Genomic DNA, 17612 nt, shown 5'->3' with positions numbered 1-17612 from the left:
TTATAATTTATATTTATATAATATATAAATATTATATTATATGTTATTAAGTTTTTATTTGAATAAGGACGTTTGTTGGAAATCAATTAATTGATGTAATGCAAATGATAAACAATATATAGTTTCCAATTAACTGTATGGATATAAATATTAAAATATATTATAATAATTATATAAAATTTATATATTCCTACTTAACTATAGATACTATATCGATCTAAAAATATTATCAAACATTAAATCAGTAGATACACATAAAAAGATAAAACATTTAAGTTTAAGTATTTAGTAATTTTAACATGTATAAGGCATTAATATGTTCTTAAACGTAAATAAAAAAACATTAAAAATGTCTCATGTTTGCTTATAATATGTTGTTTGTTTTGCAAAATAAGACCAAAATATTGACTGCAGTTATGTATCATGTTATTATATTACATTATAATTGACAGGAAACCGTTTCCATGGAAAATAATAATAATATTGAAGGAATTTAATTTTGTACTATAGTGACTTTTCGGTTTGCTTGCGAATACACATACTAACCTACCCACCTAAACATAGGTAGTAGGTACCTACGTCATATATAGAATTTCAGCAGTCACGGCTGTGGCGTTTATACGTCAAATTATAGGAACCCAATCACCCACGACCGACTGCGGTGTGTTATACGCATCACTATATTATTATGGTGTTGGTGTGTAGGTACACCTCCACACCACGACTGTACTACGGGTGGTGAGGCGGAAATTCGAAAGCCCCTCGTCGAACTTTGGATTTTTCGCTATACAGTATACACGCTAGTGTTACCTCGCACATGCGCTTTATCCTTTACGGCTTTATACCAGAATAAGTCCGTTCATCGTGCTTGTACGTAGGTATATAATAAGTACATATATACGCTATGTACCAGACTTTGGGTGGATATAATTTTTTTCCCTCTCGTTCCTGTGGCACAGCTCGCGCGTCCTTCTCGATCCTATCGCATTCCTCTTGTTTTTCATTTCCCCTTTTTTTCCATTTTTTCATTTTTTTTTTTTTTTACACTCCTTAAAATCGCCTTACAAGTTGCAACTCTACGCTCCTGCGGTGCGGTGTGCAGGTACGTAAACTTGCCCCGCCTGTCCTCTGTAGACTTTTCGCGGATTACCTGTCACTGCTACCAGGCCCCGACGGGAAAACTCTTCGCACTGGGACGGTGGAAGCGGAGATGGTGGTTACGGGTCGGCTGGTTATGGGGAAGTTCGGGGCGGTGCCCGTCGCCCTCCGGTGTGTCACTGGGTGTGGCCGGCAGCCGCGAATGGGAGCGCTCGCCGCCTGGCCGGGCCCCGTCGCCGGCGCTTATCGATCCCCCGACTGCCGCCGCAGGTTTTCCTCCCGCACCGCCGACCGATATTTTCGCACAAAGGCACACGCGCACCCTCTCTTTTGATCGCCGCCCCCCAACTACCGGCTGTCTTTCTCGTTGGGGCGGCGGCGGCGGCGGCGCTCCGTCAGTGTTCACGAATCCATTGTACGCGACGTTTGTCGATGTCGTTGTCGTCGTTGTCGTCATCGTCGTTATTATTATTACTATAATTCTCATTCTGCCGAAAAAGTTTCGGTTTTCAATAGTTTTTACTCTCTCTAATTTTGTTCGTCCTTACAAGATAATTATAATATTATTTCCGCTGCCCGCTGCCGTGACTATAATATACGTACCGCCTATTTCTCCCAACTTCAAGCGATGTTCCGATGACTCGTAGTATGTTTGTCTTAACGGCCGAAAATGATAGATTCGTCTTTGCACGTGAGCAATGAGGAATCGGACACGGCTGATTGGCTGCCCAACTCGTTTTTGAGATTCTTTCAACAGGATCTGAACAACATACCGGTGAAACTCTTAGGTATGTAATTTAATATAGTTAGATATAATATAGATACCTACCTACCTATTTTATTATGTCATTAATAGTAGGTTACCATGTAACAAAGGCGGACTAGTTAATCGAAAGTATTAACTTGAGTTATGTTAACGTAAAATAATTATAAATTAATTTAGTTAACAAGTAACTGCATATTTAACTCAAGAAGTCGAAAGAATAACTATAAATATTAACTTTCCTGGTTAAAAACAAAATTAGGTAGTTATTTTATTTTTAATTAGGTACCACCTGTATCACATCCATGTTTGTGTACTTTTCAATTTTAATTAAAATAACTATTAGCATTTGTTTTGATAAATGCGCATCTTAATGCAATAATGCGTGCATCACACACAGCATTCGTGAGGCAATATAGGCTAAATAGAAATACTAAATAGAAAATAGATCAAGGAAAAGTATTATTTTATTTTAACGGCCAACAGGTAAGAACTTTAACTTATTTAATTAGTTAATGACTTTCTTTGCCTGTAGATATAAGTAATAATTACTTTATTAATTATTATTATGTGTGACCGGGTGGGCATTGAACCAATTTCAAACGTAATTCGTGACCGTATTCATATTAGATATATTATTATAATATTGATATTTTGTAACTCGGTAGGAAAGTACATTATTTGCACGAATCTATTTTATCAATTCGGACATAATGCATAAAATGCTTATTGAAGTTTTGAATTTTAAAATGCAATTTAAATCATTCGTTCAAAGAATATTTCTATATGGGTTGTCTTGTAAAATTCAATTTTGTATATTTAAAAATATTTTTCGTAAACTGTTTAAATAAACTTGAACCAAATACCAAAAATTACAATTGCAAAATAGAAAAATCAGATTTAGTCAAAACAGGATCACCTTATTGAGTTAACTTATATAAATATTAGGTACTCTCTTTAGCTGTTTAAATGTTCATTAAATAATAAATATATTTAAGTAAAAATAAATCCTCCAAAAAAATGTATGAAAAGGAGTATCCTAAAAGAAAATATCTGTAATAAAAACTTTTGTTGGTTTGAGCGAGATTTGTTGTGGGGACACAAAATTATAACACCGTCTGTCGTCTGTGTGTAAAAAGGGTTGATTATTATTGACATTTAACGTTGCCCTCTGGCGCTTATATGGGTAATGAGTAACTATATCTGTCTAAGTACATCGGTATTAATGAAAATAAATGTCATTCTTATCGAAAGTTAAAAATGTCGTACTAACCATCTGAATACACCGTGTTTTTCAGTATTCTTATAATTTTTTTTATAAATTATGATATCTTTAAGGAAAACTATGTAATATGAAGCAAGTTATGTATAATATGTAGCCTACCTAGAAATATTTGGGCGTAATTATATTAAGATGTTTTATCAGCTATAAACTTGATAAAATGTTAAATATATAGAATTTTACTACACATTGTCTCACGCACGGTTTGGAAAGTTCATGATGTTACAATAAAACTGATATAACCAACAACGATGTTATAATCTATGTTTTTTTATATTAGTAAACCATTCGTACCTCACAATTTGGACTCTAATCGAGAAAATGATTGAATCTGATAATTTTAAAATTGCTCAAAAAAATTAACTGCAAATTTTTTTTTTAATGTGTCTTTTACGATTTGTTCTAATTTTAAAATAATGTTTATACAAAAATATTAAAATTACGTCATTTCCATAATATGCCTTCTCATGTTTCAAACAATTTGCAAATGTAAATACGTTTCTCCTCAATAGTCAATAGATGTAAGATATTTTGTTTTAATAGGCACAATAAACATTGATCGTAAAAACGTGAAAAGATTCCACTTTTACTTCAAATATAACTTCTAATACACGATGAAATTTTAAAAATATTATTCATTAATGCTTTTAGTTTCTATAAATGTTGATAAAACTAATTTGCTCGATAAAAAAGATAAAAAATATAATAAAAGGTTCCTCAAAGTTGTACAATGTTTGAAATATAAAAAATATAAAAAAAATACATGGTCACCGGTTTTTTTTTACACATTTTAAGTTCAAATTTATACGAAATTGGATATTTAACAAAAAATAACGATTTTAGTTAATTGGTTGTAGGTGATTCAAAAACTATTATTCTTAAAAATACTTGTAATTGCTCGCGGTTACGTACCTGTAAAAAACAATGACAATTTCAAAATATTTAGACTAATTGTATAAGCTATGTATTTTATACTATGGACATATTCATGGCTTCATGCCGTTATAAAGTAGGTAGGTACGTAGGTATTTAGTACGGAGGCGTACTGAACCTATACAAGCTCACTGATCTACAATATTTATAGTAATTTATTGACAGTAATTTATAAAATAACGTTGAATGTTTGAGAGTGTTAAGGACATCTTCGAAATCAACATTTTCTAAAACTTCTTTTTCTGAAGGCATAATAAACGATGAGCATAAACTAGTATTTTATATTATCAAATTTAGAAAATACAGTTGAGAATAATATATCATATATAATTGGTGCTTATTAATGAAGGGCCCCGACGTAGTAGTTCCTATAAGGAATAGCCAGTCCGCTCATGGATATTGACTTGACTTATAAGTTAATAATAACCTACCTAATATGATATATTAATATAAAAATTATTAAATATATTAATATATATATATATATATATATAGAGAGAGAAATATATTCTATGTTTTTTGAAAAAATTGATTCAACCTATTGCATACTATTAGAAAAATAAATTAGTTAGGTACTAATAGGTAATATTAAACATAAATAAATACTAAAATATCGATTCTGAGTGGAGACGGTGTGTCATTCTCCGCTCAGTCGTTTTCGCATTTCAAAATTTATCATAGAATTCAAATGTAACATAGACCTTCTCAATGAAAAGACACCTACTAAACATCAGAGGCACTCCCTCTGTTTCTTAAATTATAAATAGCTTGCTGAAGCAGTAGCGCGCATTACATAAAAAATACCGAATATATTCATCTGAAAATTTTACATAATTTGAAATGTAATAATGTTAAGTATGAGGGAGGGCTGGTGGTATTTTCGGTATACCGGTTAGAGGTTAGAGGTTTTAAAAAATGCCGATATCCGGTATTTTCAGTATTTTATTATACCGGTATACCGTGAATCGGTTATAACCATTATTACCAAAAATACCATGCCACGGTAATCACCAAAAATACTGTAGGTATATCTACTTTTATTATTTATTATTTTTATATAATCGTAATGACATAACATAATAGCCCTATCCTAGGTTGGAAACTTAGAAACACTAACAAATTTGCCGTGGTACGGTATTTTCGATAATTACCGGATACCGGTATCAACATTTGAAATATCACCAGCCCTAGTATGAGGTATCATAGAGACATCACCTATGAACAAGTCCAATATGTTAGTCAACAATTAAATATATTTGAATCTAGAATTTAATAAAACATTATTTGTTGATAAAATGAATTATAACTATTCATCTAAAATCTAAATGATTATATATGATTCTGTAAGCTCATTAATACAAATGTATTACCTGCGTATTACTTGTGTATTATAGAATGTGTGTAAAAGTTAGTAATCTATGTATTCTAATTATTTTACAGCTAGTATACCAAAGTGTGGTGGCTGTCAAGAATTAATACTAGACAGATTTATATTAAAAGTATTGGAACGTACTTGGCACGCTCGCTGTTTAAAGTGTAACGAGTGCGGAGCTACACTAGCCGACAAGTGTTTTGCTAGAAACGGAATGCTGTTTTGTAAAGACGACTTCTTTAAGTGAGTACAGTTTATATAAGCGATAAAATTATTAGTATTAAATAACTTAAGTACTAAAAAGAGAAATAATTACACATCAATGAAATTAATATAATTATTATACAATCGAACTTTTTTTTATATTATTATACATACGGTCAATATTATTTTAATATTATTATGATTATTACCATTGTCAATATGTTTTTCACACATACTAAATGCAGTACGAATATTTTCCCTTGCTCTTTCAGTTCGTTAAGATTGTTTGACCGACTAAGAATACACTTCAGGTTAACCTCAGTTCTCAAAAACTTAACTAAAAAAAAAATATATATATATGATTTATGTTAGTTGCAACAAAACTACGGCTCATAACTTATTTATAAATTGTGTATCATTTTAAAATTGAAATATAACATAATATTATGCAAGAATTTTAATATATTTTGAAATATTTGATCGGAAATTAAAACTTTGATATGGTAATTTTTCGTTTTCTTAGTAGTTTTTATTAATGTAACAAAAGCAAAAATAAGTCGATGGCGAGCATTTCTAGCAATTTTTTGTAAAAAAGATTGATGTTCCAGTAGATTTGTTCTAAATTAGCAATATATGGAAATAAAGTTAATATATTTAATTATATTCAATTTTTTTTAATTCTGTGAGTATTAAGCAGAGTGGTTAAACATTTTAAATTAATTTACAAAAATTGTTCAGTACAATGCAGTTGTTATCCATTTTATTTTGTTAAAAATGAAAGGATCAACTGATGCTTACAATAATAAACTATCATCTAATACAGTGGTCTTCGACCTTTTTGGACTCGCGACCCACTTTTTTAGGCCCACATTTTTCGCGACCCACGTAAGCTTAGTAGAAAAACAAAGCTAAAATTGCTTAATGCCTTTATTGTATACTAATACCTATTATAACTGAATAAACTGAATATACTCTGATTTGATATTCATTATATTATAGATTATATAATAAACTGCATTTTTATTTATTTCATCTATTAAACTTATTTTTTATTTTAAAAATAAGACGTATCGCGACCCAATTTTAAAGCTTACGCGACCCAAAAATGGGTCGCGACCCACCGGTTGAAGACCACTGATCTAATACTTAGTTATACATTTTCTCTAATTTTTAGAAGAAAAATATCAGCTATCATTAAGACCCCTAACTTGATTACCTAAAAATCTTGGAAAAATACATAAATACTTGTATAAAAATGATCTAAAATTGTGTTAAAATGTTTTATTTTACTTAACAAAAGAGTTATAATACATTAATACCATCACAAAATTATTAAAAAAAATTATTTACACAAAAATGCAAGTATAGGTACTCACAAGAAGTTTAAAAATTAAAAAAAATTGATAAAAAAAATTACATTTCAACCAAGAAATACCGAAAATATTCAAAATTAAATTTGTTCTATTGAATTGTGCTTGACATAATAGTCGAATTTCTATAAAGACAAGCCTCGAATGTTTGCATTAGAAAATAAGATGCAAATGCATCAAGTTCCAGGTAGGCACTAGTTATCACCTATTATTAATAAAAACTTGTATAACTAAATACATTTTTTTTTAAGAATTATTTAAAAAAAAATTGGTTAGAGACTAATTTTTGGTGTTTGCCAGAAGGTACGGGACAAAATGCGCCGGTTGCGATTTGGGAATCCCGCCCACGCAAATAGTTCGGAGGGCACAAGATCTCGTCTACCACTTACAATGTTTTGCATGTGTCATGTGTGGTCGTACATTGAATACTGGTGATGAATTTTATCTTATGGAGGATCGGAAATTAGTGTGCAAGCCTGATTACGAAGCAGCGAAAACTAAAGGTCAGTTTCAAACTTAATATGATTTCTAGCATTTTTACCGTGTTCCAAAAATGGGAAAAATGTGTAGTTTATTTATTATGATTGATAAGCTTTTAATAGTAAAGGATATTTTTAGAGGGTGGATGCCTGGATGGCGATCAACCCAATAAACGTCCAAGAACGACTATTACAGCCAAGCAGTTAGAGACATTAAAAATGGCGTATAACAACAGTCCAAAACCAGCTAGACATGTTAGAGAGCAACTAAGTCAAGATACTGGATTAGACATGAGGGTAGTCCAAGTTTGGTTTCAAAACAGGTGAATAATGATACCAAAATTATATTATTTTAGTTTGTTATATTTATGCAAAAGATGAATTTTATTTAACATTGGTACCTACATTATTATTTAATGAACATTTTATTTTAAACTTCTTATATACATATAAAATATTATATTATGCGTATATTCTAATATCTTATTGTACTTCAAATTTCAACTCTTATAAATTAAAAATATTTAGTTAAAAACCTACGTGTTTAACGTACAATATTTCAAAGAAAAAATTAATAAAATAATTTCTAGAATAGAAATTGAAGAATGTGAGCCTTCACTACTTGAAAATTAAAAACAAACCAATCAAATAATTTTAACTTTAGAAAGAAAGTATTTTTTTAATCAAGTATAGCATTTGTAAGAAGATAATATTATCAAGTTTCAATTCTAAATAAATTTAATATTTATTATTAATAGGTACAACTGAAAGAAGCCATTGGGTTCCTCATCGCAGGGCTATTAGCTGTAAATTATTTTCACTTAAAAATTGCTAAATCTGAATATATCAAATCGTATCGACACTCGTTTGTTACAATTATGTTATTATGAGCTAATTAACTGAACAAAACATAGTAACATGCTATAAGCATACCTACTTATTAACTAACTAACAAGATACAGTATAATTTAAACTTAAATAAACTGTACATTTTTTAAAAGTAACTACCCTAATACCTTTTAACAATGTAAAAACATTTAATGTATTCTATAATCCGTAAAATGAACATTTAAAACAAGTACGGATAATGGACATACTATTGGAAATGTAATATTTATTTAATATTTAAGTTGGAAGATACCTGCCTACATGCCTAGTTAAAAGTTGTATAACTAAATATTTAACACTGTTTTTTTCAGAATAATGTTACATGTATTTAACAGCGTATTTTTGTACAGTTATTATTTTTATTTTTAATAAGTAGGTAGGTAGATACTTGCGAGCTTAAAGAATTATCGGATTCTTTTTTTAACAATGCGTGTAATAGCTTATTTTTTATTATAATAGTGATAAAAACTGAGTTAGAAAAATTAAAACCATAATTAAGTATTTATTTGAAAAATAAAGAAATGTTGGAACATGTTTTTATGAGTATTTTTTAAATTTCATATATTATATTTTGACAAATTGTTATTACTAAATTTTAGACGTGCAAAAGAAAAAAGACTTAAAAAAGACGCTGGAAGATCACGCTGGAGCCAATATTTCAGAACAATGAAAGGTTCAATTTCGCCTCGAAACGACAAAGACGACCTTAAGGTTGACCTTGATTCGAACTTCAGTCATTCACACGGTAAATTTATAGAAAATAAATTTCAAAGGAAATTTGTTCAACTATTTATCCTACTTTGTTTAGACTTAGAAAGCAATGACAGTTATGGTACAAGCACTTTAACTATTGACCAAGAACACAGCTCTCCATTACCTGGGAGTCATCACCATAAGTTTTTGCCTGGAAACTCTTCACCATCATCACATCAATACATGTCATCACCCACACAGCACGTTACCACGTTTACAGCAGATAATGGTTACATCACAGTAGGCAAGTTATAAAATACATATATTTTCACTGTAAGGTACCAGAAAATGTACATAGGTGCATTTTAATTTATTCCAATAGACACGGTTGGAAGACAAATACTTAAACTCTCATATAAGAAAAGGTTTTTAATGAAAAATTATACTTAAATTAATCAATTACAGAACAAGGATAGTGATTTAAGCGAAGTTAAAATTCGAAGTGTTTTAAATAGACAATAGATAATGATTGTATCTAAAAAACAGAAACAAATTATTAAAACATGAAAAGTTATGTAGGTTATTAATAGTTAATTTAATTGTATTACAGTAGGTACTTTTTGTTAGTTTTGAGAATTACGTTATAATAATGTATGGCATTGGTCGTTCAGTATACAGACTAAATTACTAAAATAAGCATGACAAAATAATAAATCTATTTTTTTATGAGAAAACCAAACACGGAAGATCGCCCTCTTTCAATCAGGGCCGAAAAATGTCACAGATTAAACGGTTATACAGGCTGAGCATACAGGCTAGCTAACTCTTGTTAATAATTAAGTTTTTTTTGCGTTTTTTGAAAAATGCATGATATAATATGAAATATTTTGAACCCTAAACCATAATAAACTGTACAACTTTTAAAATAACACATTCACACATATGCATTTGTCAATACATAAACCTATACTTCATCTAAAATGGCTAAAAGTCTATTAAAGTAAATATTCTAATTATATAATTATTTTAAGTAAATTATGGCAACTTAATAAATATTGTAACCTATCTAGTGAATACCATTAATTTTCTGCCTATTTTTTTTTTACCAATGTGTCAATTAATCATCCATGATTCATAATTAATGATAGACTAAAATACTATCATATAAACGATCACTATCACCACGATTACCACGATATCATATAGATATACCTTATACTAGTAGACGGAGTACCGATGTATGTAGTTCCGGCGGTTAAACGGGACTGTGGTGTTCGGGTGTTACCGAATTACAAGCCGTATGCGCACTAGATGATACAATAAACTGTGTATTATAACTATATATATATACAGGGTGATCCATTTAACGTAAGACAATTTACCGTTTAACCATCTACTTTTCGTGTAATAAGTGTCTTACGTTAAATGGATCACCCTGTATGTATATATATATCTATCACCGTAATGCAAATTTCTAAGGACGCACTACCCAACCCAGCCGTTCTTACCTACATGGTCAGTCTACTAGTATACAGTATATGTATAAATATTAGATTTTATCACTCGATCTGTCGTTAATCTAATACTTATACCGGATTTAGCTTATAACATAATGTTTTTTTGATAATAAATATTGTTCATTATACCTATTGATACAGTGAATACCTAACAAGTATATGTTACACATTAATAATACAACTTAGATGAAGTGTGTATTTCCTATATGTAAGAACACGTAATTTTACTATCTAAAAATGTATAATGGGTTATGGATCTAAACCATAGGTGAAAGTAATGGCCAGGCTAGCCAAACTAAATCTTTACCTAATTCCGAGTAGGTAGGGTTTCCTAAGTAAATATATAAATTGAGACACAAAAATAAAATAAAAAAGTTGGTATTTTAATTTTAAAAAAATGAATGTCTGTAAGGTAACGCAAGGTACATTTTTCCATTTATTATGAATTTATGAGTAGGTAAGACCTACTGTTTAATAAATATTCGGATTTTGGTCTTGTGACGATTGAAAAAAAGAAAGAATTTTTTGGGTAGAGGACTATTTTAATATATTTTGGCCTAATCTAATAATAAAGTCTATAATATAATGTAGGTACCTATGTTGTTAATATTGCATATATTTGCCAAATAACGTAAAAAATATGAATAATTCATCCGCTACATTGTGTTCGTGTCGATCAAATGACATTCCGATTAGACGTTATTTTTTTGGTATGGCTAAATAACCTAGTTAGAATAGTATACCGATAATTTATTACAGTTCAAATTTTATAGAAAAAAAAAATAAACTTGATGCACCGAGTACCATGCTAGAGGGTGCGTCACTCTATCCTTCTAACAAAACTTATACTGCACCTTATTTTGCCAATACGAATCAACACGAAAAGCAACTTTTTGGTCACAACAGCCTCAACAACCAAAATTGACGACAAAAATCGATTTATCGAGCTGAACTGGTAAAAGATTTACCAAGGGTTTACATGATGTAATAAATAACTAAGATTTTTAAGATTAAAAAAAAAATAATGTTTACACACTTTAATATTAAAGATGAAGTAATTTATTAAAAACAAAAAGATTCTAATAATTGAACAATGCTACATGCTAATATAATAATCACGCTTTAAAAATCAATATAGGTACTGCTGACTTGCCTATGTTTTATGACTTCCGGTAACTGACATAATTTTTTCTTTATACCTACCTACTTTATCAATTAAAATTCAAACTAAATGCATATTATTTTTAATTAATATATTACAAGACGTTTAAAATCTAAAAATATTTTAACATAATAATAAATATTAATAACCAGATTTTAATATGAATAATAATTTTGATGACATGTACCTTTTGTACAATATGTACTAATTAATATACCTAGTGGCTAGTATACCTACGTAATACGTAGGTATATTTTGGAATACCTATAGTGAATCGACAACAATGCTCTAAATTCTGAAAGGTAGGTACTCACAATATTTCATTTAACGGTGTAACCACGTAGTCCGTGTTCAGCATTTTCATATTATTCGCCAAATTGAGTAATACTGTTTAGATAAAACGATTTCACTAGTCATTAGTAACCACCTAACCCACCCTCAAATAGTTCAATATTTTCAACAATTTGGTATATTTTTATGACGGGTAAATCACACGGTTTAAACGGAATACAGAAATAGTTAAGTTTAGGAGTAGGTACCTTTGATGTGTACCCATGTGACATTAAAGATTAATTGGTGTGAATAGGGTTAAAGGGTGTGACTTAGCTCCCCTCCCCCTAAAATCTCCAAAAATCTCAATAAATTTTAGCCAACGAATACAATTTTATTGACATTCATAGACAAAAAAACAAAAAAATGTTGAAAACTGAAAATGTCCGTAAATAGTTTAAAACAAATCAAAATAGAAAATGCCAATATAAACATTCAATAAAAACGTTGTGTATCTACAGTTATTCGTTTTTGAATAACAACAAAATAACAATAACGGTATAATTTGTTTTAGAGTTACACCAAATTTGCGTAAAAATTCCCGCTTTTCCTTAATTTTTATTTGGTTTTTCCTTGCTCTTTTGAAAACTATTTTAAATTTTGATCTCTTGAATGTACCAACTAAATTTACTTTCCCATTGAACAAGATTCTTTCTTTCGAAGCAATTTTACTGCTGCAAACGGTAATAACAGACACAACAATAAAAAATAAAAAAAAACACACATTATTGTAAAATCAATACATTCATCTCTCCGCTATCAAAATCTAAAATGTATATAATATTTATTTATTTATTTGTCATTAAAATGTAGTAGTGAACACTATTTCTTAAGATGAATAGAAAAATAACTCGATGTATGATCAAACATTGGTTGGTATAATTTTTAGAGAGCCTAGATTTCAGTTGTTGGAATTATACATCACTGTAAAAATATAATCGTGGTTGAAATATATCTGTAATTTTATGTTACTAACGATAGATGGTTCAAAAATTAAATATCATATTATTTTCATTAGGTCCTGCGCATTCTGCGCCATCAGAACTAAGCGACAACAGTAGCACACATGGATTTGCAGATTTCCCACCAAGTCCAGATTCATGGCTGGGAGAAACACCGCACAGATATTAAAAATACATTATCATTTACTAAATAATGTATTACGAAGTACAAATCAAAAATGTTCTTTAACCTACCAAGGGCTATAACAAACATACTGACTGGGTGAGAACATTGTAATTTTATATTTGTTATTAATTATTTGTGATGTTCTATTCATTTACCTATTACATAATAGTTTCATTTTATTGATGTGTTTTAACTTTGATACCTATATTTTCAATTATTTTGTTTCAGGAGAACCAAGTTTTTAAAATGTTTAATAATTATTTTATTTCCTGTGTTTGTGTGACATGTGTATCATTAGTTCGCGCAACAGTTTTTATGGTATTTCATTAGGTATTCGCCAAGAATCGTGTTTAGATGTAGATATTTTTTTCTTTTTGATCTCGAATTTATATTCATTTAAATGTTATCTTTAAATAAATCAAAATAATTTTTACAGGCTATGTAATTTTGTTGTTTCAACTTAAAATACGTTGCCATAAATAAAATTATACATGTGTACATATTATAATAAGGCTACATTGTATCATTGTATATTAAGTATTACCCTTTGGAAGACTAAGTTATGTAATTAATATTATTATATCTTAAAATATTCATCGTGTATGAAATTTAATGTAAAATAAGCTTTAATAAATGTATCGTTAATAAACAACTGTTTGAAATTGCCTCAATATTTATATACTGTACATACCATTTAAATACATATTATAATGTACCTAGTTAGTTTATTAGTTATTACCTATAGTGGTCAAAGTGGCTCAAAATAAATGGAGGGATGCCTTTCATTTATATAGTTCTCATATATGGCTTAAAGAGTCTACACATTTGGGGAGAGGGTGAGTTAAGTTCCTAAGACCTTTTTTTATACCTAATACAATTTAATTTATATAGTACCTACTTAAAATGTTTGTTATAGTTTCGTATTTTACTTACGCATTCTTACCTACAATTAAATATATTTTTTAGTATTTAAAACATTACTAAGTTTTACGTATATGATGTATAATATACATAACATATATGCTTAAAGCATTTATGTACCTACTGTTAACTATCTTATTATATTGAAATAAATTAAACGCACTATTATTCTAAATTAGGATTTATTATACATCTCCCTAACTATTTTAAAACACCTATTAGATTACATTCAGTGGCGTATTTAGAAATTTTGATAGGGTGGATGAAATATACAATAATAGGAACACTCAATAAATACGAATATAATATACATTTTTAAAATCCCCTGACTTGTTGAGATTAGTGTGGATCAAGTCGAAATAAAAATTAACACAAATTGTATAGTACCTAATAGCATTTATTATAAATCCATACCACGATATATTATATGAATTTATAATAAACGGATAATATACCGTGATTCATACTAACGAAAACCCCGTGTTTAATACGATAAACAAAATAAAAATCTTAGTAATACAAAATCCCGTTTTATATTTTTTTGGATGCTCAGTTTATCGATAACCTTATCTGGCATGATTATTGATCGATGACATGCAAATAAAGCCAACATCCGTATTACAATAGTTGAACTAATGTTAAACCGCGGAATTCGACTGGTAAAATCAGTTGGTTAAGCATAACCGAGCCAGGGACTGGAACCTTGATGATTTTTACGGTTCCAGTTCCTATTTGGTTCCTAGTAAAACTAACATTTAGATTTTGGTTTCTTTTCGGTTCTTGAAAAATAAAAAAAATGTTACCTGATTTGGTTTTTTACTTATCTAAAAAAATGTGTCTAGTAAAATTATCGGTTCCGGTAATGTTCTGGTTTTTAAATTAATTTAAATAAGGGTTCCGGTATTAAAATGAATTAAAATAAGGGTTTCGGTGAGGTTCCAGTCCCTAAACCGAGGTTTAAACTATGAATTATGATTGTAAAACGGACCCTAAGTGGCTAAGCCGGTTATAATAAACAAAGTATATAATAATTACTATTTAATTTATGGTAATTATTCAATATTAGATAGGAAAATTGATAAAATATTTACTTTTGTCATACTATTTATAAGGTAAGACTTAATAAAAACTTGAAAACATCGTTCAGGTGTATAGCAGTCGATACAGGCAAAGTACAAAATATTTGGATAAAACTCTTCATCACAAACATCTAAAGCATGTAACCCAGAGGTGAATACAATGTTTTCAGTCACTAAAAATAAACCCATGCCCTATGGTAAATCTACAGTCTTCATGGTAATTTTGTTTTATTTACCGACCATTTATCGGGTTTATTATAAACACTCATGCATGAAAAATAATTCGCAGAATATTCAAAAATACAGTATACCATACCACCATAGAGGTATATGTTTTTATTTTCCGATATATATGCCGCGAACGACTAGTAGCGTATAGTATATCAAAGCGGTCAAATTACCACGGCTAGAATATTTAGAAAACAGATATACCTACTTAAAACTTAAAAGTAGTATCATATTGAGAAATACAGAAAATAAGTAAATTTAACTTTACAAAATAAAAAGGTCAAGGGGGGGGATCTATCCCCCGTAAATACGCCACTGATTATATTAAATAAGAAATGGGGTTGTAACTTGTAGGACACTTTGTACTATTTCAGGTAAAATAAAATGTATATACCTACATTTTACGTAATTTGTTATTACAAAAAACATAATTTTTTTTTGTTTTTCTAGGCGCTTTTGAAAACTTTTCTTGAGGAAAAGTAAATCTAGTTTGTGCATAGGTATATATTTTATATCAAAATGCATAATATCACAAATTACTATTTACAGTGTTAGAATCTGTACTTTAAAAACGGCATAATAAGCTCTGGTCAGGATAATAAATAAGAGAGATGGTAATTTGATTATAGTTTACGTTTATTAGGTTAACAGTTATAACTTCTAACTCATGGACGGTTGTAATATAGAATAATATGAACGGTAGATATACGCGCGCACACAACAACAGGTAAGATTTGGTATATGTATTAAATAGAAACACAAAAGACTTAACAAATAATTAATAACGTGGTTTGATTGGACGCCGTGACAATAACGGTATCACCGGTCACTGCAAAATCCCAGACTCCTGCGGCAACTGTTGGGGACTCTGTGGATGGTGGTCGGTGATAAAGACGGTGTAAAATCTAAAAATATATGAACAGGTATTTTCACAGATATTTGAAGTAAAAATTTGGAATATAGTTATTTTGTTGTAATTCAATTAAAAAATATTATTTATGGGTATAATATGAAACTTTTATGCAATATTTTATACACACAATGACATTTTCAAATGTAATTTTTTTTGCCAAAAATGAATTTTACCTATTTTTGTACGAATGCCTTATACACGGAAAAAAATATTTGGTTGCAATAGCCATAAAAATGGTTACTGTAACCATTAATTAATGTAGCTATACAGACAACATTTTAGCATAGTTGGGAGTACTAAATGAAGAATGTTGGAATGATTGTGTTGCGACAACATAAATATTATGGTTAAATTGTCAACTATATATTATGGTTGTCCTAGCATAATAATTAGGTTAGGTCTATTATTTTATAGGGGTCTCTTATAGTGAATCCAACCATCCTAAATAGTTACAACTACAATGTATTATGGTTGTCCTAACATAATAATTAGGTTAGTTCTATTATTTTATAGGGCCTCATATAGTAAATCCAACCATCCTACATAGTTACAGCAGCAATGTATTATGGTTGTTCTAACATAGTTATTATGTTGGTGGTTATTTTATTATTATTATTAATATTATGTAAATAATATTATGTATACCTACATAGGTTGCGGCGTAATTTATACACAACATAATATTCTGAAGAACATAGGTAGTATTATGCACCTACAAATATTTTTAAAAACTAAGTTAACATCTTATAAATTAGTAACTATTAGATAAATATCTATCATAAAATGTACATAAGAGATTGGAATTAAAAAACTTAAAAATAAGTTTTCATTATACCTACTTGTTTTTATATATTTCAATATTATATGCTCATAACATACAAATTATAATATACTGTTTACCTATAAAAAATGCATTAAATATAGTCTATAGATATATACCTACCTACTTATTGAAACACAAATGGAGAAAACAATAGGTAATAAATATACAATAATTTTAAAGAATAAAGATGCAAAAATAAAATATACACAAAAACTTACTATGGTTAATCATTTTATTATGAAGATCAAAAATACAAATAAATACAAAATCATATAATATATTATAATATTTATACATTTATAAATTACAAGATATGTATGTACAACCATTGGATAATGTGTTTAAAGTACACGGGCTATGTTCAACTAAAAGACTGTTAAAAGAAATGCATATTAAACTAGTATTAGTTTTAACCTCATATGCTTGTAA

General features: G+C 29.0%; 1 protein-coding gene across 3 annotated transcripts; it reads left to right on the top strand.

Moving 5' to 3' along the window:
- Positions 1–1486: 1486 nt before the first annotated feature.
- Positions 1487–13881, top strand: LOC100164426 (LIM/homeobox protein Lhx3). 3 transcript variants are annotated; one of them, XR_001679295.2, is made up of 8 exons: positions 1487–1886; positions 5517–5691; positions 7323–7525; positions 7641–7824; positions 8989–9134; positions 9198–9386; positions 13110–13315; positions 13448–13881. XR_001679295.2 is itself a non-coding variant. In XM_016803455.2 (7 exons), the coding sequence occupies exons 1-7, from the start codon at positions 1769–1771 to the stop codon at positions 13220–13222; spliced, it is 1125 nt and encodes a 374-aa protein (XP_016658944.1). In that variant the 5' UTR covers positions 1487–1768; the 3' UTR covers positions 13223–13667. The 3 variants fall into 3 exon arrangements, 2 of the variants coding, with proteins under 2 accessions (XP_016658944.1, XP_016658943.1); XM_016803455.2 differs by having other exon boundaries at positions 7326–7525; positions 13110–13667; XM_016803454.2 differs by having other exon boundaries at positions 13110–13667.
- The last annotated feature ends 3731 nt before the right edge of the window (positions 13882–17612 follow it).

Source organism: Acyrthosiphon pisum, chromosome X (assembly GCF_005508785.2).
Source record: "Acyrthosiphon pisum isolate AL4f chromosome X, pea_aphid_22Mar2018_4r6ur, whole genome shotgun sequence".
Classification (NCBI taxonomy): Eukaryota; Metazoa; Arthropoda; class Insecta; order Hemiptera; family Aphididae; genus Acyrthosiphon; species Acyrthosiphon pisum.
The sequence above is the reverse complement of the archived record's forward strand: the minus strand, read 5'-3'. Positions and strand labels throughout refer to the sequence as shown.

Coding starts and splice junctions, on each gene's coding strand:
- LOC100164426 (XM_016803454.2), top strand. CDS start 1,769: ATGATAGATTCGTCTTTGCACGTGAGCAATGAGGAATCGGACACGGCT. Junction 1,887..5,516: donor CATACCGGTGAAACTCTTAG/GTATGTAATTTA, acceptor ATTATTTTACAG/CTAGTATACCAAAGTGTGGT. Junction 7,825..8,988: donor CAAGTTTGGTTTCAAAACAG/GTGAATAATGAT, acceptor ACTAAATTTTAG/ACGTGCAAAAGAAAAAAGAC.